This window comes from Lolium rigidum, chromosome 1 (assembly GCF_022539505.1).
Source record: "Lolium rigidum isolate FL_2022 chromosome 1, APGP_CSIRO_Lrig_0.1, whole genome shotgun sequence".
NCBI lineage: Eukaryota > Viridiplantae > Streptophyta > Magnoliopsida > Poales > Poaceae > Lolium > Lolium rigidum.
In genome coordinates, this window is record NC_061508.1 from 82,581,292 (window position 1) to 82,603,557 (window position 22,266).

Genomic DNA, 22,266 nt, shown 5'->3' on the forward strand with positions numbered 1-22,266 from the left:
ACGAGGTGCAGCGGTGGTGATGGCGGTGTAGATGATGGAGATGGCGATGATGATGATGGAGATGATGTCCAGCTCGATGATGATGGCGATGGCGTCGATTTCCCCCTCCGGGAGGGAATTTTCCCGGCGGATTCCTGCCCGCCGGAGAGCTCTTTTCTCTCTGGTGTTCTCCGCCCCGCGAGGCGGGCTGTAACTCTTCGTGAGGTACCCTCCGTGGCTTAGGTTTTCGGGACGAAGGAGTACGCGAAGAAAAGGAGGCGAGAGGGGCTGTGGGGCCCGCACACAACATGGTGGCGCGGCCAGGCCATGGGCCGCGCCGCCCTGTTGTCTAGGCCCACCTTGGGTCCAGCTGGCTCCCCCTTCTGGCTTCCTTCGTCATCTAGAAAAATAGGAATTTACGTGTAATTTCCTTCCACAGTTGATCTTCCGAAATATTGCGTTCTGACGGTGCTTTTTCCAGCAGAATCCTGGCTCCAGTGCTTGATCCTCCAATAATGATGAAACATGCAAAATAGATGAAATAACATAAGTATTGTGTCCCAATATGAAATATATCAATGAATAACAGCAAATTATGATACAAAATAGTGATGCAAATTGGACGTATCAAAGATCTTTTTTGTAAGCAAACCAACTAGCACCTCCTGCGGCCGCCGCCGTCGAAGACGCCGGAGGGAGAGAAGATGAAGCCGACACACCAAGACTCGGAGAAGCACCCTCGCAGTCGCCGCTGCTTGTGGACCTCTATCCGCACCCGCCGAAGACGACGGAGTTGCTTGCTTTGGGGATCGTCGGCCGGGGAAATCCCCGAGCTTGTCCGAGTCGCCACGCCGCCGATGCCAGTCGAAAGAGTCGACGGAAAACAGCGACATCGCCCCTCCACTTCCACCATGCCCCGGTCTGAGAAGCCAGCTCCTGGAGTGGGCCTGCGAAAGGTCAACCCTGCTCCTGTACAAATCCTCAAAAGCTCCGTGGCGACGATGGAGCCGTCGCAGCCACGACGGCGGAGCCCGAGGACAAAATCCTCGAAGGAGTTGGCACCGCCGCCACACCAACCCCCCAGGAACCCTAGACCCATGGATCCGCCAGATCCATGGGGACACACGGTCTCCAGCTCCCCGACAACGCCCTGGTGAGCGCCACCGCGGTGGGGAAAGAGCGGAGACAACTTTATTCCTCCCGACGGCGCCTCCACCACCACAACGCCGCCGGCAGACAACCTAGCCCTACTATCTACACGCCAGGCACACAGATCCGCGGTTCCCCCGCTCTCCCGCCACCGAAGCAGCAGGCGGAGAGGGAGGGAACCGGCGGTCCGGCCGGGGAAGGACGAGGGAGACTTGGCTCTTCCTTTTCGCCTCTCAGTTGTACTGTAGCAGGGAGAGGGGAAGAGGGTGCGGGATGCAGCGATTGGGACAAAAGAGAAACCGTGTGTTCTTTTGGCATCGTTAATCTTGGAGTTTCTAGGTTGTTCTAGGGTGGGGCCGCACCGCTTTGACTGCTGATTGCCGAAAAGAAAATGAAGGACTCGCTCAGCCGGTTGCCGGTCACCAATCGTTCTAGAAAAAAAATCGAAGGAAACTAACAATTAAATGTGGAGGTAAATATGGGGGCACGTGTCATTTAATGGATGAAGGTAAGAGACCAGAAATTGTACATCTACAGTGGCCAAATTAATACGTAAGCGCAAATCTGTTCACCTTTTATATAGTGTATAATTTCCGGGGGCCGACACTGCTGCATCCCTCTACAGACGTGCAGCTAGCTGTTGCAATTTGTAATGTACTGTGAATATAAGTGGTTTTCAGAAGCACCCCGTTCTCTCATACCACTACCCAAATAGAGTGAATCTTTCCCAGATTTCTTACATGCATGTACTTGAATTAAAATTTCCAATTTTTCCTAGAAACTTTAAATTTTTAGTCAAAATTTGGAAGTGAACATTCAAATCAAGCATTCTCTCAAACCACTCACCCAAATAGAGTGAAACTTCCCAAAAATTCTTACCTGTATGTAGTTGGATTGCAAGGATTTTTTTCAATTTTTTTGTGAAATCTTTAAATTTTCGGTTAAAATTTGAAAGTGAACACTCAAATCAAGCATCTCTTAAACTAGTCACCGAAATGGAATAAAACTTTACCATATCAGTCATAAGGATATGTTCAATTTTATGTATTTTTTATAAAATATTATGGGCAAGTCGATTTGAGTATATGTTGGAAAAAAGGAGCATTTGGAGTCCAATGGATAATCTGCACATTATATCAATCACTAAAAACAGATTCTGGAATAAATAATCAGAGCCCAGAGTTGGTTACAACAGCTACGTTCGCATTCGCATGGTACAACACAAAAGACTGAGATTGAGCCGAAGGTCTAGCATAATACAACACAAGAGCATGTGGAAACATGACTAATATATTTTCTCTCTTTGGGGTCAAGCTTTCTAGCTTTCTGACTAAGAAAATAAAACTTATGCAAATAAATGGTTCTGTAAAGAAAATACAACATTAAAACTTGATGTGCAATCTAACATAAAACATGGATAAATCTAACACAATTAAAGTCTCTACTCTTGAAAGAAAATAATAACGCAACTGAATACCTCTCAATCGCTTGCTGGGTGGATTTATCTTGAAAGGGAGACCTTATGGCACCTACAAATTGAAAAGGGATAAACAGCCTGCGCATAGGTCCTCGCATTGAAGGGAATATAAACTGGTGATAGACACAAAAATTGGATAGCCTACACGTAAATACAGTTGTTCCTTTATCATATCTATAATTGTTCATAATATGTTTTATGTCATGCTATAACTGTATTAAGCATAAAGATTAATGCACATGAGGTATGTTAACAAATCCCGTCCCTATTATCCATTGGTTAATAAGATGATCAAAGATTTCCTGATCATGTGACATGTAGTCATTAACAATGGAGTCATGTTGGTGAACATGATGGACTCACACCCATAAGGTATTGCAATGTAATCAAGTCACAAAGTTCAACACTGTGATACCGTCATGATATGTTGTAACCTAATCTTTAGACCGTGAGATCATATTTAATCACCATCTATGCAGCTGCTTTGATATCATCAACCGCTACACCGTGATAGGGTAGTCATAAAGGTGTGTTCAGGTATGCCAATGGGATGAGTTGAGACGTATGCGTCAAGAGCGGAATTTGTACAATCCTAAAGGATAGATACGGCAAGGGCCCACTTGGTGAAAGTATAGAGATGGTAAACCTAGAGGGGGGGTGAATAGGTTTCTACAGATTTTAATTCTTTCTTTGCAATATTAGGCTTTGCGGAATATAAAGGTGAGCCTAATGCAAACTAGGTGAAGCAACCTATATGAGGATACAACTAACTCGAGCACGAAGGCTCTCACAGCGAGCTAAATCCCAAGTAAGGAGTTCGGTTAGAGATAACCGATAGCACGCGGAGACGAGGATGTATTCCCGTGTTCCCTTGCTTTGCAACAAGGTACGTCACGCTTGGAGGGGTGGAGGTCCCACGAAGGATTCCCCGCGCCACGAAGGCTCACCCTATTCTCCGGAGCCTATCCCACGAAGGAATAGCTCTCTCACTTGTGGTAGACTTTGAGGTAGCCTCCAAACCTTCACAATCTTGCCCGGAGCAGATCCACGGCCCGGATGCTTCCGACTCCTCTTGCCCACCTAGGGTTTCCAAGGAACCCTAGGAAGCAAGCTTCTTGATGAATACAAGGGGAATAAGATTTGGCTTGGTAGAACGGTAGATCGGGTCCTCCTCTATCGTTTCCGTGAGGGATTTGAGTTTGGGTGGAGGAGGAGGGAGATCTGAGGCTTTTGGTGTTTCTAACAATGGAGCATGGAAGAAGGAGCTCAAGAACAGACTTGTAGTGTAGTGCCTAACTGCTCGGAGGTAGAAGAAGGCCTATTTATAGTGTACTTGAAATATGGCCGTTGTTCACTTGCCACATCGACAGATTCCTCGAGGAGCCCGGTCGACCGGATCCAGCGCCGGACAAGCCGGTCCACGGCCCGGTCCGACCGGACCATCGACCGGACTGCCGGTTTCCAACCGGAGCCGGGACCGGGTCTTGACCGGGCAGGCGCCATTCTTTACTGGATAGTGCCCGGATGGCACAGGCGCAAAGGCCGGTTGCCGACCGGGACGCCCGGTCTGGAGCCCGGTCCGACCGGGCCAGGAACCGGAGCAGCCGGATCCAACCGGGCTGGTGACCGGACACTGACCGGGCCAATCTTCATCCTTTACTGGATCTCGTCCGGATGGCACCGGTCCTGGGTCCGGTTGGTGACCGGTCGTCCGGCGCCGTGGCCGGTCCGACCGGATTCGGGACCGGCCGGACTCGTGACCTTGCTGATTCTTCATCGAATTGGGGGGTCTCCCGTTGCCTTCTTGTTCTATCGATACACCATTATACCTCTTTGGCTAATACCTGTGAATTATCTTGTAGACATGTATTAGTCCAAATACTCTAGCACGGTGTCATAGTTACCAAAATAATGGATAAGGGTAAAATACCCTTACAATCTCCCCCTTTTTGGTATACGATGACAAACCGAGCTAGAGTCACATATAGATATTATGATAAGCTCTAAACCTTGATTCCATATAAGATATTACGACAGCTCCCCCATAATGTGTGCACTTGGAGAATTTGCGTTTGAATGCAAAGTGCACCATTTGTGGAATATGAGAAGCTCCCCCAATATCTTTAGGAAACAAGCATGGTATGGACAAGTATATCAAGATATATAAGCATAAAGCATGATTATCCTAACATAGAGTAGCACACATAATAGTCGTCCATACATATCCATACATGAATTATTCGAAGTAGCAAATGGTTCTTGAGAAATCAAAGCAAATACGCACAAGCCATATAAAATCCAAATAAAGCAACTCCCATGGCTTGTGACAATCAAAGAACCCCGTGATTCTAGACTCTACTCTCTTCTCCCCTTTGGCATCGAACACCAAAAAGGCGAAGAAAAGAGGAGAGATGCTAGCGTCCCATCAATAGAACTCGTGCCCCGCGGATGGAGAGCTGCCATCACCATCCTCATCGTCGGCTTCTTCATCATCATCCTCACCATTGTCATCCTCATCATCTTCATCCTCTTCATCATCAGCATCAGCAGTAGGTGCACGGGCAGGTCTAGGAGGGGGAGCACCAAAGTACAAGGAGGGATCAAAGTTCTGGAACATCTCATCAGAGAGGAGAGGCATCTCCCGGCTTTGGTGCATGGACAGGCTCCAACTCGGCGCCGTGAGGAGGAACAGGTGCATTCCTAGAAGCCATGAACTCATTTTGGCGCCGCCTTGTCTCTTGGTTCAAAGAAAGACTTTGATGTGCAACATCATTGGTGTTCTTGCACATCTGCCATAGGCTAGAGAAGAACCGTGAGACACCATGCTCGTGGGCGCCTAGAGTGGCCGGAGCTAGCATGGTCATGGCGTTCCTTGGACCGGCGCTCGAAGGCCTCATGGCAGCGACTTCCGGTCTATCACCTTGGGCGGGTACCCGAAGGCTGCCATCCCGACCCGTTCACCTTGCGTATTAAGAGGTGCCGGCACAACCCCGTGATGAGCAGCTGAACATACTGGGCAAGATTAGGAGTCAATCGTTCACGAACACAGCGCCGTAGCTCACAGTAGATGAGATCACAGCCGTCAATAAGTTGCTGATGCTCAGGATGGCAATAGTACATCAAGTTCAGATGGTATGCACGAACTTCACTTGTGTCGCCAATCTTGCTAATGAGACTCTCTCGGAATAGCTTGGCAATGATAAGGTATGAGTAGTACATGCCAGAGATGGTGGGAGGTCCAGATGTGGGATCCGGAGGATAGCAAAAGGCAATGTCCCCTCTGGTGAATGTCTGCTGAGAATAGATCTTGAAACCACGAGCACGGCCTCCACCAAACCCCAAGGCTTCACAGAGATCAAGATAGTTGCAAGTGTATTTCTGTTTGCTGACCATCCAAGTCATAGTCCTAGCCTGCATCATCATGGAAGAAGACTGTGCAATGAAACTGTCTCACCAAGATTGGACAGTAGCATCCATCAGAAGGTGTCAAACACATGAGGTCATACAACCCCATCCGCCTCAAGGTCTCAACCACAAAGCGAAACTTGGTGGTTTCATACATTCCAATGACATCCTTGATGGCCTTGGGCATAACAATGGTGCCAGACTTCATATGCTCTTGGGAGTTATAGTAGTCGTTCCACATGACTTCCTGTGTCTTGGTCCAGAAAAACTTATCTCCCCCTTGGTAGGTAGGTGCCTCATACTGATAGGGGTTGGACTCTCTGAGTCTTCTCCATGCCCCAACTTGCACATCACCAACATGGTACTCTGGCAATACCTCATCACCGTCTTGTGCTACATGTTTATCTTTCCTTTTATTTCCAGGTTTCTTGCTACGGCCCCTAGCTGAGCTGCCACCAGTGGTCGGAGCTGCACGGCCACTTGCAAGCCTTCCTCTCTTGGCGGTAGTGCCACGGTCCTCACCGCTCCAACTGTCTGTGAATCAGCAAAATAGAGCGAGAATAGCAAAGAGGTAAGTGTACATGTCATCAATGAGGGAGAAACCAGAAGGCATAGCATATATCCAAGTGGATTGATGAGATTGTGCGAAAAACTGGGCAGGCCGGCGCACAGGCCGGTCCGACCGGACTTCGGACCGGCGAGCCGGTCGAAAATCCGACGACCGGGCCGCACGCCGGACCGGCCGGTTGAATGGCCGGTTGACCGGGCTATGAACCGGGTGGTGATGATTTGTGATGTTTGCCCAGATTTTCTACCACAAATTCATGCAAAAACTCGAAATACTTGAGTACATGCTATAACAATAGAGTGGAGTATGTGCTTAGTGTTGAGAGACACTCTAAAGGCATGAGGACTTGCAAACCCTAACCCTAACCCTAAGATTTCCTCAAATTTTGGCAAGAACTTGCAATGTGTGAGGAGGACTAGAGGTTAGGGAGAAAAGGAGAGTACATTACCTGAAGACATTGTTCTCCTTGATCAAGGGAGCAAGAAGAACACAAGGTAGGGCTTGAGAACCAAGAACTCCAAAAATTCCCAAACTAGGTGGAGAGGGACCAAATCCTTCGGTGGAGATGTGCCAAGGGCCCCGATCTATGGTGTGGTGGAGTTTGGGGAAGTTCTTGTGGTGGGAAGTGCCTAGATCTTGGTGGGGGTGCTGAGGGCGCCGGCCATGGTGGTGTGGGAGTTGGGGAAGAATGAGGAAGATGACCCCAAAGGGTAACCCCCTCAAACACATATCAGGCTGCGCGGCCGGTTGGGCGCCCGGTCGACCGGGCCTGGAGCCGGCTGGCCCGGCGCAAAGGCCGGTCCAACCGGGCCAGAGACCGGCCGGGGCATTTTTGCCCGGCTTTGTCTAGTTTTGCCTCTTTTTGCCCCTATTCTTTGTGTAACTGTGTATGAATGCTCAGATGATGACATGTACATATAGATAGATAGAGGATGATAAGATGAGCATAGACATGGGGTTGGAAACACAAAATTCTCTAGGCATACCCATTGGAGTGAAAGTCCAAACAAGATGTAAATAGCAACAATGGGCATGATTCGAAGTATAAATCAAGAGTCATAAGTCATTTTTGAAGTGATTTTTGCAATAAGATCATTTAGCCTTGTATAGTCAAAAACAAGTTGCAATTTGAGACTAAATGAGGGGCGGGGGATTACTCCCCCTATGTGAAAGCGCAAATGTCATGTGACCTCGAAGAGACGTGCTTGGGTCCATATAATGACATTGGGTCTATTTATGTTGCACACATGGGTATGCATCATACCAAGACATGGTAAGATGACTATCCCCATATGTGCTATGCCTCTAAGCTAGATAGTTAGATAAATGCAAGAATATAGTGCAAGAAGTTGATTCAATCCAAGTTTTTAGGATCAAGAATACCAAGTTCTCCTCTCAAGTTCACAAACCGGGCTTCATCCAAAGGCTTAGTGAAAATATCCGCCAATTGGTAGGTTGTTCCCACATGAGTGAGATCAATATCCTTATTGGCAACATGGTCACGTAGGAAGTGATGGCGAATGTCAATATGTTTGGTGCGACAATGTTGAACCGGGTTATTGGCGATCTTTATTGCACTTTCATTGTCACATAGAAGAGGCACCGTACCAAGAGACACACCATAGTCTTTCAAGGTTTGCTTCATCCATAACAATTGAGTGCAACAAGATGCCGCGGATATATATTCGGCTTCGCGGTGGATAAAGCGGTGGAGTTTTGTTTCTTGGATGACCAACTCTCCAATGACCGGCCAATAAATTGGCAAGCCCCGGAGGTAGACTTCCGGTCAACCTTATCACCGGCCCAATCGGAGTCCGAGTAGCCAATGAGTTCAAAGGTTGACCCCTTTGGATACCATAGCCCGAGAGTAGGAGTGAGAACAAGGTATCTTAGAATCCGTTTGACCGCCATCAAATGGCTCTCCTTAGGAGCGGATTGAAAACGAGCACACATCCCTACACTTAGCATGATATCCGGCCTAGAGGCACAAAGGTAGAGCAAGGATCCTATCATGGAACGGTATACCTTTATGTACACATCCTTCTCACCGTCACATGAGCCAAGTTGCCCCTTTACGGGCATGGGTGTCTTCATTGGGCTTGCATTGGTCATGTTGAACTTCTTGAGCATGTCCTTCACATACTTTTCTTGAGAGATGAAGGTGCCTTTTGCAAGTTGCCTCACTTGGAAGCCTAGGAAGAACTTCAACTCCCCCATCATGGACATCTCAAATTTCCTAGTCATCAATTGCTCAAAAGCTTTGCTATGATTGGGGTTAGTTCCACCAAATATAATATCATCAACATATATTTGACATATAAACAAGCCACCCCCTTTAACCCGCTTGGTGAAAAGGGTGGAATCAACCGTACCCATGCAAAACCCATCTTGTAGTAGAAAATCCCTAAGGAACTCATACCAAGCACGTGGAGCTTGCTTGAGACCGTAGAGTGCCTTATGGAGTAAATACACATGGTTGGGTCGGCATGGATCTTCGAAACCCGGGGGTTGAGCTACATATGCGGTTTCTTTTAGAGGACCATTCAAAAATGCACTTTTCACATCCATTTGATATAGTTTGAAATTGTGGAAAGATGCAAATGCAAGCAAAAGACGAATAGCTTCAAGACGGGCTACCGGCGCAAAGGTATCCTCAAAGTCCATACCTTCTATTTGGGCAAACCCTTGCGCCACTAACCTTGCTTTATTTCTAATGACAATGCCATCCTCATCTTGCTTGTTCTTGAACACCCATTTGGTCCCAATGACATTGATGCGATGATCCTTGGGTCTCTCAACTAGAGACCATACTTCATTGCGGGTGAAACACTCCAATTCTTCTTGCATGGCAATGACCCAATCCGGATCAACCAAGGATTCATGTACCTTAAGTGGCTCAAAACTAGACACAAAAGCATGGTGTTGACAATAAGTCATAAGTAGTGCATGGTGTCTACGAGTTACCACTCCTTTGGAGATGCTACCAAGGACAAGATCCACTTTCATGTCACTTGCCCTTGTAGCCGCCTTGATCTTCCGAATGGTTCCTTCATGATCAATGAATTCATCTCTTGCTAATACTTGATCATGAGGTACAACTTGAGCTTGAACATGAGTTGAAGATGTTTCTTGATCATCATCATGATCTTGCTCAGTGGGTTGAGGACTTTCTTCTTGTTCTTCGGGATGTGGCTCATCTTGAGTGGAGGATACATCTTGGGTTGCACTTGATGATTCAACTTGAGTTGAGCTAGGCTCAACTTGAGGTGAGCTTGATACTTCTATTCCATCACCTTGATCATCACTATGCACTTCCATGGGCCGGATGTGTCCAATGCCCATATGCTTGATGGCACTAGATGGATCATCATTATTACCTGCAACACATGGAACAACTTGCTCCACTTGGGAGCCATTATCCTCCAAGAACACCACGTCACAAGATACTTCAATAGTCCCAGTGGACCGGTTGTAGTATCTATAGGCGTGAGAGTTCTCCGCATATCCAACAAAAATGCCCTCTATAGTTCTAGTTTCAAATTTACCAAGGTTCCCTTTATTGTTCTTAACAAGACATTTGCATCCAAAGACACGAATGTACATGACATTAGGCTTGTTACCTCGTGAGAAGCTCATATGGAGTTTTGTTGTGGAGGGGCGGAGGAAGAGCCGATTGGAGTAGTGGACAAGCTGTAGAGATGGCTTCTCCCCAAAAGTTGTGGGGTGAGTTGAATTCACTCAACATGGTTCTTGCCATCTCAATGATAGTCCGGTTCTTCCTTTCAACAACACCATTTTGTTGAGGGGTATATGGAGCTGAAAACTCATGCTTGATGCCCTCATCATCAACAAACTCTTGCATAGTGTAGTTCTTGAACTCGGTGCCATTGTCGGTCCTAATCGCCTTGATCTCGGATTCATATGTACGTTGAGCTTTCTTGGCGAAGGTGATGAACTCCCTATGGGTCTCATCCTTAGACTTAAGGAGAAAGACCCAAGAGTATCTTGAGTAATCATCAACAATGACAAGTCCATACTTGCTCCCACCAAGAGTATCATAATGTGATGGCCCAAAGAGATCCAAATGAAGGAGCTCCAAAGGCCTAGATGTGGTGACGATACTCTTGATAGGATGTTTCTTCTTGAGTTGTTTTCCCGCTACACATGCACTGCATACACGATCTTTCTCAAAAGAAATGCCGGTTAGTCCAACAATGTGCTCACCCTTTAGGAGTTGTTTAAGGTTCCTCATGTTAAGATGACCAAGGCGGCGATGCCACAACCAACCTTCGTCATGCTTGGCCGCCATTAGACATGTGGAGAGAGATGGTCTCTCTTTCGAGAGGTCAACCACGTAAAGGTTGTTCTCCACATATCCAACAAGGACCAATTTGAGATTGTCACTCCTAAAGACTTGCACATAATACTTAGTAAAATATGAATTGTAACCGGCATCGGCAAGATGATATATAGAAAGCAAGTTATAACCAAGGTGTTCAACAAGCATGACCGTCTCAAGGCACAAGTCCTTAGAGATTGCCACCTTGCCATACCCAAGTACCTTTCCCTTTGAGTTGTCACCAAAGGTAATGCTTGACTTCTTGTTAATATCTTCAATGAATTGGTCAAGCACACCTCTTCCTCCGGTCATATGATTGGTGCATCCACTATCAAACACCCATTTTGGACCACCGTGAGGAATACCCCTACAAAATCAAGTAGAGGATTTAGGAACCCATTGATTAATGGGTTCCCTAGTCATGGCAACAAGATCTTTTGGTACCCAAATCGAGTACCCTCTATAAGCATAGCCATTACGAGGACCAACATAGTTAGCATAAACATCACCATAATAATCAACAAATAAAGCATAGTGATTGTTTGGCCCCGTGCTGTCACTCCCTAGTGGCTTTGCCCTTTGGGGCTTTGCCATCATTAGTGACCTTCTTGTTCTTTTCTTGAGCGGGCTTCTCTTTCTTGTAGTTGTTCTTCTTATAGGGCTTGGGAACATACCCAAGACCATACTTTTGATTGTTTGACCTTTGCTTACTCAAAAGGTCATCCAATCCCATCTTACTCTTGGTTGTGGTGAACTTGGCAAGTTCTTTCTTCAACCTAACATTCTCCTCAAGAGTAGTTGCTTGCTCACAAGCCGATTCATTAGGATAATAGTTGAGACCATATTTGGTTACCAAAGATTCAAGATATGTATTGGTCTCAACATGCAAAGATAGTTCCTCTTGTAAACGAACATGTTCCGCAACAAGCTTAGCATGCTCACTAGTAAAGGTGGTGGAGGAACTAGCAACATTTTTATCAACAATAGAATCATTCATTGATTCAAGAGCTTTAGAGTAGGATTCTTGGAGTAGGTCATGGTTCTTTCCAAGTTTCTTGAGCTCATCCTTGACAAGCTTGTTAGCTCTTTCAAGGTGGTCAAGATCCCTAGTGAGAGAAGCATGAGCAACTTCAAGTTCCTCCTTTGATGCATTAAGCTCTTGGGTCAATAATTGAGCCCTTTCAATAGTTTCAAGATCCTTAACTTTATCTAGTTCATAAGTTTCAATTTGTTGCTTAAGACCTTGAGATATGCACCTTTCGGTTTTTAGCTCTTGTCTTAGGAGATTGAATCTCCTTTCCTTATCATTCAAATGATATTCTAATTCCTCAATGGACTCATCCTTTTCTTTGAGAGAGTCCATCAAGAAATCAAATTTGACAAGAGCTTCACCACGAAGGGTGCATCTAACATTGTAAAGTTCCTTAGCCACGCTTAATTCATCTTGATTTTCAGCTTCATTGTCAAGAACACTAGACAAAGAAGGTGGGGGTTCCATTACCTTGGTTTCTCTTGCCATAAGACAAGAGCCAATGGTTGTAGATGAGGAAGAGTCGTCGGAGTCATCATCTTGAGTTATTCTTGCCATAAAGGAAGAACCAACATCATTCTCCGTGGAGTAATCCTTGGAGTAGTCATATGTGAAGAGTGACCCGGGCTTAGAGAAAGCCAAGCCGGCCACTCCGGCCTCCTTCTCCTCATCTTCCTCTTCTTCATCGGACAAGTACTCGGCCCCAACAAATGCTCTTTCCTTGTTCCTCTTGTATCGGTCATTGATTGGGTTTGGCTTCAATCTTGGCTTGACCCCTTTGATGAACTTTGGCTTGTATACCCTTTTCTCATAAGGGCACTCATTTGCAAAGTGGCTCTCTTCATCACAATTGTAGCAAGTTCTCTTCTTCTTCTTGTCATTGAGGAGCATTGGCAACTTTCCCTTGTACTTCTTAGCAAAGAAGGCAAAGTCGGTAGCGATGTCACTAGTTGAGGTCATCTCCTCATCTTCCTCAATTTCATATGCTTCTTCTCCTCCATGGTCAGCTCTAGCCTTGAGAGCAAGGTTGTGTGACGCTTCATGGTCGTGTGAGGCTTCATCAACACGGTTCATTGCCTTGAGCCTCTTTCCGGCTTTGGCCATGTTTTCATTGGCAGCCACATAGGAGACAAGATCATCGGAGTTGAGATCGGCACTCTTGGTCATGATTTGCAAGTTGAGTCCAAGGTTGGTGTCTTCTTGTTTGACGGCAATCATAGCAATGACTTTGGATTTTATGAAGGCTTCGTTCATCTCGAATCCGTCATTGTACTTCTCAGCACCAAGTCCCTTGATCCTTACTTTCGTAGCACCAAGCCTAGCATAGGCATCGAATACGGATTCTCCATCTCGAATCATGAACTCGGTAGGCCTCTTGCTTTGCGGTCTCATAGAGAGATGATTGGATCAAATCGGTTCCCTCTTGGAGTACTACGATCCGATCCCACAACTCTTTAGCGGAGACAATGTCATCAACTTGATCTAGAAGCTTGCGGTTGATGCCACTTCTAATCTTGTCACGTGCGGATGCATTAAGTTGACGGTTGTAGAACTCGGTGGAGGTCAACCGAACGGGATCTTGTGGCTCCCGGTATCCATGAAGAATGATCTCCCATAGCTCCACACTGCGCGCTGCGAATATGAGATTCCATAGAAGATTTCCAATGTGGAAAGTGAGTTCCATCAAAATGGGGAATGGTCCCACTATGGTTTATATGAGGCATGGGTGAAGTGTTTCTAGGATAGTCATGGTTAACTTCATGGAAGGATTCCTTAGAGCCCGAAGCCCCACTAGGAGCTCCTCCAGTAGTTAGGTTCTTAAGCATGACAGACATTTCTGCCATTTGGCTTTGTAGTTCATCCTCCTTTTTCTTCCTCTCGGCATCATATGCCAAGAGTCTAGATTTCATTTCTTTAACCGAAAGGTTAGAGTCATCATCTAGACCCTCGAATAGTTTTTCCATCTCACTCTTAAGGCGGTGAAGCCCTTAAAAAGAGTCCAAGCTCTGATACCAATTGAAAGTATAGAGATGGTAAACCTAGAGGGGGGGTGAATAGGTTTCTACAGATTTTAATTCTTTCTTTGCAATATTAGGCTTTGCGGAATATAAAGGTGAGCCTAATGCAAACTAGGTGAAGCAACCTATATGAGGATACAACTAACTCGAGCACGAAGGCTCTCACGAGCGGTTAAATCACAAGTAAGGAGTTCGGTTAGAGATAACCGATAGCACGCGGAGACGAGGATGTATTCCCGTGTTCCCTTGCTTTGCAACAAGGTACGTCACGTTTGGAGGAGTGGAGGTCCCACGAAGGATTCCCCGCGCCACGAAGGCTCACCCTATTCTCCGGAGCCTATCCCACGAAGGAATAGCTCTCTCACTTGTGGTAGACTTTGAGGTAGCCTCCAAACCTTCACAATCTTGCCCGGAGCGGGATCCACGGCCCGGATGCTTCCGGACTCCTCTTGCCCACCTAGGGTTTCCAAGGAACCCTAGGAAGCAAGCTTCTTGATGAATACAAGGGGGAATAAGATTTGGCTTGGTAGAACGGTAGATCGGGTCCTCCTCTATCGTTTCCCGGAGGGATTTGAGTTTGGGTGGAGGAGGAGGGAGATCTGAGGCTTTTGGTGTTTCTAACAATGGAGCATGGAAGAAGGAGCTCAAGAACAGCTTGTAGTGTAGTGCCTAACTGTTCAGAGGTAGAAGAAGGCCTATTTATAGTGTACTTCGAAATATGGCCGTTGGTCACTTGCCACATCGACGAGATTCCTCGAGGAGCCCGGTCGACCGGATCTGGCGCCGGACAGGCCGGTCCACAGCCCGGTCAGACCGGGCCACTGATCGGGTCGGCCGGTTTCCAACCGGAGCTGGGACCGGGTCTTGAACGGGGGCGCCATTCTTTACTGGATAGTGCCCGGATGGCACAGGCGCAAAGGCCGGTTGCCGACCGGGACGCCCGGTCTGGAGCCCGGTCCGACCGGGCCAGGAACCGGAGCAGCCGGATCCAACCGGGCTGGTGACGGGCACTGACCGGGCCAATCTTCATCCTTTACTGGATCTCGTCCGGATGGCACCGGTCCTTGGTCCGGTTGGTGACCGGGTCGTCCGGCGCCAGGGCCGGTCCGACCGGATCTGGGACCGGCCAGACTCTGCAGACCTTGCTGATTCTTCATCGAATTGGGGGGTCTCCCGTTGCCTTCTTGTTCTATCGATACACCATTATACCTCTTTGGCTAATACTTGTGAATTATCTTGTAGACATGTATTAGTCCAAATACTCTAGCACGGTGTCATAGTTACCAAAATAATGGATAAGGGTAAAATACCCTTACACTTGGTAATATTATATCAACACCGCTTGCAAGCAAGTGACTAGGTCACAAGAGATATGATATTATGTCAATGAGTTGAATTGTGTTTGTTGGTAACGAGATAGAACAAAGGTATAGCGGATACCGAAGATCAAGTCTCGGACAAACAAAGGTATCGTGATACAAACGGAATAGGACTCGACGTTGAGGTTCAAACGATAAACTTATTCGTGTTTGCATAGGGACCGTTCCAGAACACCTGATGGTAATTGATCGGAGAGTTGTCTCGGTTATGTCTACGCATTCCCGAACCCGTAGGGTGGCACACTTAATGGTATATGACGCTTTGGGATCGATTCGGTATTGTTAGAGAATAGGGAGAGAACACCGGAATTGTTCCATGGAGAAATCGGAATAAGTTCCGGGGTCAAAGAATAGTTCCAAGACTCGCATATATGTTTATTATTTAATTGGACGAAATAAATAAATAAATATAAAAGAAAAAATATTTTTTAAAAGGCTACCAATTGGTGGCCCTAAGTGGGGCGGCTAAGGGCCAAGGGAAAAGGGGAGAGGGGCCCGACCTTATGGAGCCAACGCGCCCTCCAAACCTAACCCTAGCCGCCGGCCGGCTGAAAGGACACGGATGCCGCATAGAGGGGGGGTCAATAGCCGGTATAAAACTTTTACAATTATGGCTTAACAAATGATCTACTGAACTAGAGTGAATGACAAAAAACTACCATAATTATGCTAAACGTGACAACCATGTAAAATAGAACTGCCAAAAAACACGTCAAATGGTAGATGTTTATCACGTTAGGCACAATTGTGGTAGTTTTTTTTTATCATTCACTCACTGGACTATGATCCATGATGCAGAAAAAGGAACCACCTAACCAAACACGGTCAAAGCTGCCCCAGGCCCAGTTCGAGTAAGTTGTTAGTGTGTTGTTTTGTTTGGGCTTTGAAAAATACCATAATCATAAAATGATCCAAAATCCAGGCAGGCCCGGCCCAGCAGGCCCACCAGCTAGGGTATATAGAGACACAGCTGACAGTCTGCGGCACCACCTACCACTTCCTCCCTCCGCCTCCACACCGATCTAGGGTTTTCCTGCTAGGGTTTCTCCGGCGGCGGCGCAAGATGTCGGAGAGGAAGACGGGATCCGTCAAGTGGTTCAACTCCACCAAGGGCTTCGGCTTCATCACCCAGGAGGACGGCGGCGAGGACCTCTTCGTGCACCAGTCCGTCATCAAGGCCGACGGCTACCGCAGCCTCAACGACGGCGAGGCCGTCGAGTACGTGGTCGTGCACGGCGACGACGGCCGCACCAAGGCGGACGAAGTCACCGCGCCAGGAGGGGCCAACCTCCCCGGCGGCCCTCGCCCCAGCGACGGAGGTGACCGCGGGGGTCGCGGCGGAGGAGGCTACGGTGGCGGCGGCTACGGCGGCGGCGACCGCTACGGAGGTGGTGGCGGCGGCTACGGAGGTGGCGGTGGTGGCTACGGAGGTGGCGGCGGCGGCTACGGAGGAGGCGGCGGCGGCCGTGGCTGCTACAAGTGCGGCGAGGAGGGCCACATCTCCAGGGACTGCCCTCAGGGCGGCGGCGGCGGCTACGGAGGTGGTGGTGGCGGCTACGGAGGCGGCGGCGGCTACGGCGGCGGCGGTGGTGGCCGTGGGTGCTACAAGTGCGGCGAGGAGGGCCACATCTCCAGGGACTGTCCTCAGGGCGGCGGCGGTGGGGGCGGCTACGGCGGTGGTGGCGGCGGCGGCAGTGGCCGTGGGTGCTACAACTGCGGCGAGGAGGGCCACATCTCCCGCGAGTGCCCCAAGAAGTCGTACTAGGCGCTGCAACCAGTCAGATCTGACTCCGGTGGTTCCTTTACCTCCTTTACTCTGCAGCAAGTAATACCTAATCTATATTCGCTAGTAGTCGCGTTTCCTGTGTTGCTCGTATGAAGAAGACTGATGATCCGTGTGATGGGATCTTTGCTGTTGGATGATGGTTCCAGAAGAACTGCTGGTCTTGTGTTCGTTTCAAGTTACATATTTTGGTGTGTCTCGGTGTGGTGAGGGCACAGCCGGATCTATCTATATATCGGATGGACTAAGTAATGGATGAAAATTAGAATGCATCTGTGTGTTCATGGTGATTATTTCTGAATCAGTTTGCAATCTCTTCATGGTGATTATTTCTTAATCAGTTTGCAATCTGTGTGCATGTTGGTTTTCCTGAATCAAATTGGAATATGTGTGCATGTTGGTTTTCCTGAATCAGTTTGCAATCTGTGTGTGCATGTTTGTTTTCCTTAATCAATTTGCAATCTGTGTGTGCATGTTTGTTTTCCTTAATCAATTTGCAATCTGTGTGCATGCTGGTTTTCCTGAATCACTTTGGAATCTGTGTTCATTCTGGTTTTTCTCAATCAATTTGGGATCTCTATCATGCAAACCAACATTTGCCTTTCTGCTGAGCGAGAAAGGAGGAATTTCTCTTTCAGAACCATTGCTTGATTAGCTGTTCCAAGGGGCCTTGAAACAGCAGCAGTAGAACTAATCAAAGCACCCGCCTTGGCTATCAAACCATGCATGCCTGGCAGATAATCACCTCAGGATTGTAGATCAGGGTGCAAGCGGGACCTGATGCGGAGGCCCGCATATTTCCCGCATGAGCCCGCTGCTAATTAGTGGGCCACCTGCGGCAGGCCCATATTTCCGGGGTGCCTACGCGGAGACCGCTTGGGCCGCTTGTTTCCTCCCTGCCTTTGCGAGCAGTTCCTTCGCTGTTCGCTAGCTCTGTTGAGCAAAGGAGCAGTTCCTTCGCTGTTAGCTACTCAGGGCGTGTTTGGTAGATCGGGTCAATCCAGATATTCTCCTCCTAACCCAGATTTTAGACAAAGATTGTGTTTGTTAGGTCGGGTCGGGGCAACTCAGCACTGCCCAACCCATACGAAAAAGGCCTCAGAGCCTGGTTGAGGAGAGAAGCTCAAATCGAGCTTCTCTAGTCATCCCGGTCGAACTCGTCCCGCAAAACACTGTATGCGCCGCGCCGCGCCCCACCCAGACCCTCACCCCCACCTCTTCCTCTCTTCATTTGCCCCCATTTCTTCTCTCCCATCGTGCTCCTGCCCACCTCCTTCCCTCCGGCCGGCGCCAAGGCCAGCCTCCCGACGGCGCTGTCCCGTCTCGCCACGTCCCTCCCTCACGCCGGCGATGTCCCGCCCCGTCGCGTCCTTCCCTCACGCCGGCGCTGTCCTGCCCCGTCGCGTTCCCTCACGCCGGCGCCGGCCCGCCCCGCGGCCTCCACCCCCTCCCGCGGCGTACAAATTGTAGACCCCTCAGCTATTCTCAACCCATACAACTCAGCAAACAACGGATGGACTCAACATATCTTCGTTGGCCCGACCTAACAAACACGTGAAAAAATCTGAGCTCAACTATGCTAGGGTCAGCTTGTATGAGAGCAGATAGCTAATCTCTGTTGGCCCGGACTACCAAACACACCCTCAGTAGCTCTGTTGAGCAAACGACTTGGTTTCTGTACCCAATTGAGCTAGCTTGGTTGAGCAAAAAACTTGCATCAATCTTAACCCAAGTCACATACATATGAGCCCATTACCACTCAAAAGAGTTGGTTTCTAGTCACATCAAACTTTATCAATGTTACAGAAATAAAACATTTTTTAAAATGTGAAATCAAATATTTACACAGGTCACCATGAGGTGCACATGATGCCATTAACTTTCATCAAACCAAGTGCTAAAAAAGTTCCATTCCATGGGTCGCAGTCACAGGTCACCATGGTTTCAGATCTTGCACTTGCTAACAGTATAAAATGGTGGAAGGTTGTGCTGCTAACACTGTAACATGTGATATACGATATGTCGACAATTCTGATTGCCCAGCTTACATGTGTGCCTGACAATTCCTGATACTAGTACATGGCTACAGACAGTATCTAACAAAACAACAAACCGTCCCTGGAGTCGATTCAGGTCAAAAGAGCTTCTCAGCGGGACGGTCGGATTTCCCCCGAAGTTGACTGGCGTGTGTTCTGTCTCTCTGCTTGATATGCATTTTGTAAAATTCACACGAGGATTGCAAGTGAAGAAGGGAACAAACAGTGTGTAATCCGATCTTTCCTAGTACTAGGGTCCCATGAATTCAGACTGCAATATAACAATTGACATCAACCAGATAAACATATGAGAGGAGACCTGACAATCAAGGGACAACACAAATGGCAACAGACTTTAGTATGCAATAATCAGGAAAATTCGGTAACTATGATGACAGCAACAGCAGTCTGTATGCATAGGGCTATGCAAGAACGGGAACAATCCAAGATTTTGAAGAAAATCAACAACCCTGAACGTAAGGACACTACAGAAAAAGTCTGCAATTTTTAGAAGAAATCTCTACCTTGATGATGGTGGGGACGAGGGAGCTCCCGTTAGGCTTCTTGCGATGTGGGTATCACCGCCGCTGTCCCTGCCACGCTCTGGTTCACCGCGATCGATCTCTTGACCGCCCACCCTTCCCACGCCGTCCGTTCCAGGAGGTGGTTCTCCGCCATCTAAATCTAGTTTGCTTGGCTGGAGGGAGGGAATCGAGGAAGGAGGCGAGGAATCGGCCAAGAAGGGGGGCCCTGGAGGTGGTAAAGGAGTAGAAGGAGAGTGAGAGGCCCCCGGAGCCGGAGGAGGAATGGCGGCCATGGCGGCGCTCCAGTGGTGGAGCCGAAGGAGGAAGAACTGTGGTGGCTCGTGCGTGTCGCTGGCTCGCTGCGATATGCGGCATCTGCGGGCCGGCCCGCATACGCCGTTTTTTTTTTTAGAAAAATCCGTGGGTGGCTGCAGATGCATTTAACTGGGCCTAAATCGCGGCGCCGCAGACGGCCCGCTGCCGCTTGCAGCCTGTTGTAGAACAACATTTGACATCTGGTTGTGGGCTGCGATTGATTGGCAAGTGTGTTTAGACAATTTCCCTGTTATTCATCATCATTTTACTTCTCTCTCTGGAGACAAGTCATATGACACTTTTTTGCATGTAAATCTGAATTACTTGTTGTACACATTGTTCTGTTTGTTCACTGTACACTGAAGTTTGCCAGAGTGCAGTATGAACATCCAGATGCTTGGCTGTTCACAAGTGTTTGGAGAAGGGACGAGCCTTTACTTCCTTACCACGTGTAGCAGGTCTTCGTGATCCCTCAGGAAAAGTGATAGCGGCATTTGGAGAATGGGTCAAACCATGCATGCCGGCGATTTACACAAAAATAACGCGAAAGTGAAAGAAAAGCACAGATTAACCCTCCGGCGAAACTATTTCACCAATCTAACCCTTTTGTGTGGCGCCCCCCCACGGGCGCCACACATGCCCATGTGGCTCCCCTCCTGCCGGCGCCACTTTCCTAGCCAACATGGCCCCACGGGCGCCACACATGCCCATGTGGCTCCCCTCCTGCCGGCGCCACTTTCCTAGCCGACATGGTCCCCTCGCCGCTGAGCTGGTGCGCCCATCCGACGTGGCAGCATGTGTGGCGTCCCTCCCAACGGCGCCACACATGCACTTGGAATTGCCCAAAACATATTGTGAGACAAATCCTCTGGGACTTAGCCGTTTTGCGAGGCTCGATGTGTGGCGCCGATGCCACGGGCGCCACACTATACTGTGTGGCGCCGTCTAGTGTGGCGCCGATGCCACGGACGCCACACATAGAGGCTCGCGAAAACGGCTAAGGACTTATCGTCCGGAGCCCCTGGATGTTTTCGACCCAATAGTTCATATAAGTTGGCATGTGTGGCGCCGATGCCACGGGCGGCACACTAGCATTTGTGGCGCCAGTGGGAAGGGCGCCACACATTGACTTGTGTTAAAAACATGAAAAATCCTACCAAACTCCAACAGTTACGAGTACAACATTGGACATAACAAGTAGCAATTTCATGACATACACATATAATACTTCATAGGTCACATTGTAGCACGTAGATTCAAACAACAAGTAGCATTACAGACCATGGTTCGAAATGACATAGAGTTCACAAATCGATACTTATGAATATAGAGTTTACAACAACACGTAGCACATCCTAGTAGCGTCCTCGACGTGCCGTCCTTGCGGGCTGCTTCCGGACGGCCATCCTCTTCGTCCGCTGACGTGGCTGTTGTTGCTGCTGCTCCTGCTCCTCCTCCTGCTCCTCCTGCTCCTCCTCCTCCTCCTCATCTGAAGAGAACGGCTCTCTCCTTTGTATTTGCTGGCGCCGGAGGAGCCATGCCAATAAGCGCCGCCATCTGCTGGCGCCACCCATCAGAAGCTGTGTTCATACACAGTGGCTCGCCCTAAATAGGAAGTCCAAGGATCATCGAAACATCCTGGAGAGTAGGGGCCATCTCGCCGGCCCTCAAGTGGAAGGTGTGAGTCTCCGGCCTCCACCGGTCGACAAAGGCGGTGAGTGCAGAGGGGTTCATGTTCGGCCCCCCACGGCTTACAAGGGATATGAACGGCATAAGACCGGTAGGCTGGATGAACTCCGTGTACCTCTCGTCATACGGTATATCCACTGTGCCATGGTAACGAATCTTCAAAGGGTGAAGATCCGTTCCCCTCTCCGTCATATGAACAGCCCGGTGCTCCCTGTCGTACTCTTCATCCAGAAGCCACACCATCCTACATGTTTACAGAACCATATTATGAGTCATTCTACTAACAAAAATGAGCAACACATACATGAGAGTTCATATCTAAATACATGAGAGTTCCATACATACACACATACATTCATATCTAGTGTTCCAACAAATATTTGGTTCAAATATGAGTTATTCCATCACAAATAGTAGACATTTCAAGACATACATACATAGAATTTGAACACATACATAGGAGGTGGCGTTTTGGCTCATAGGAGCAAATGCTCCTATTATACAAAATAATTAAAAAACAATTTTAAAAATGTCAAAAAATTCTGACATAAATTTTTTGTTGTACATCGTGACAT

The 22,266-nt window shown here is 48.2% G+C and overlaps 1 protein-coding gene across 1 annotated transcript; it reads left to right on the forward strand.

Annotated features, from left to right (window-relative positions):
* The first annotated feature begins 16,346 nt into the window (after positions 1-16,346).
* Positions 16,347-17,305, forward strand: LOC124676695 (glycine-rich protein 2-like). The gene has a single exon (XM_047212740.1). The coding sequence runs from the start codon at positions 16,408-16,410 to the stop codon at positions 17,107-17,109; it is 702 nt and encodes a 233-aa protein (XP_047068696.1). The 5' UTR covers positions 16,347-16,407; the 3' UTR covers positions 17,110-17,305.
* Positions 17,306-22,266: the final 4,961 nt, after the last annotated feature.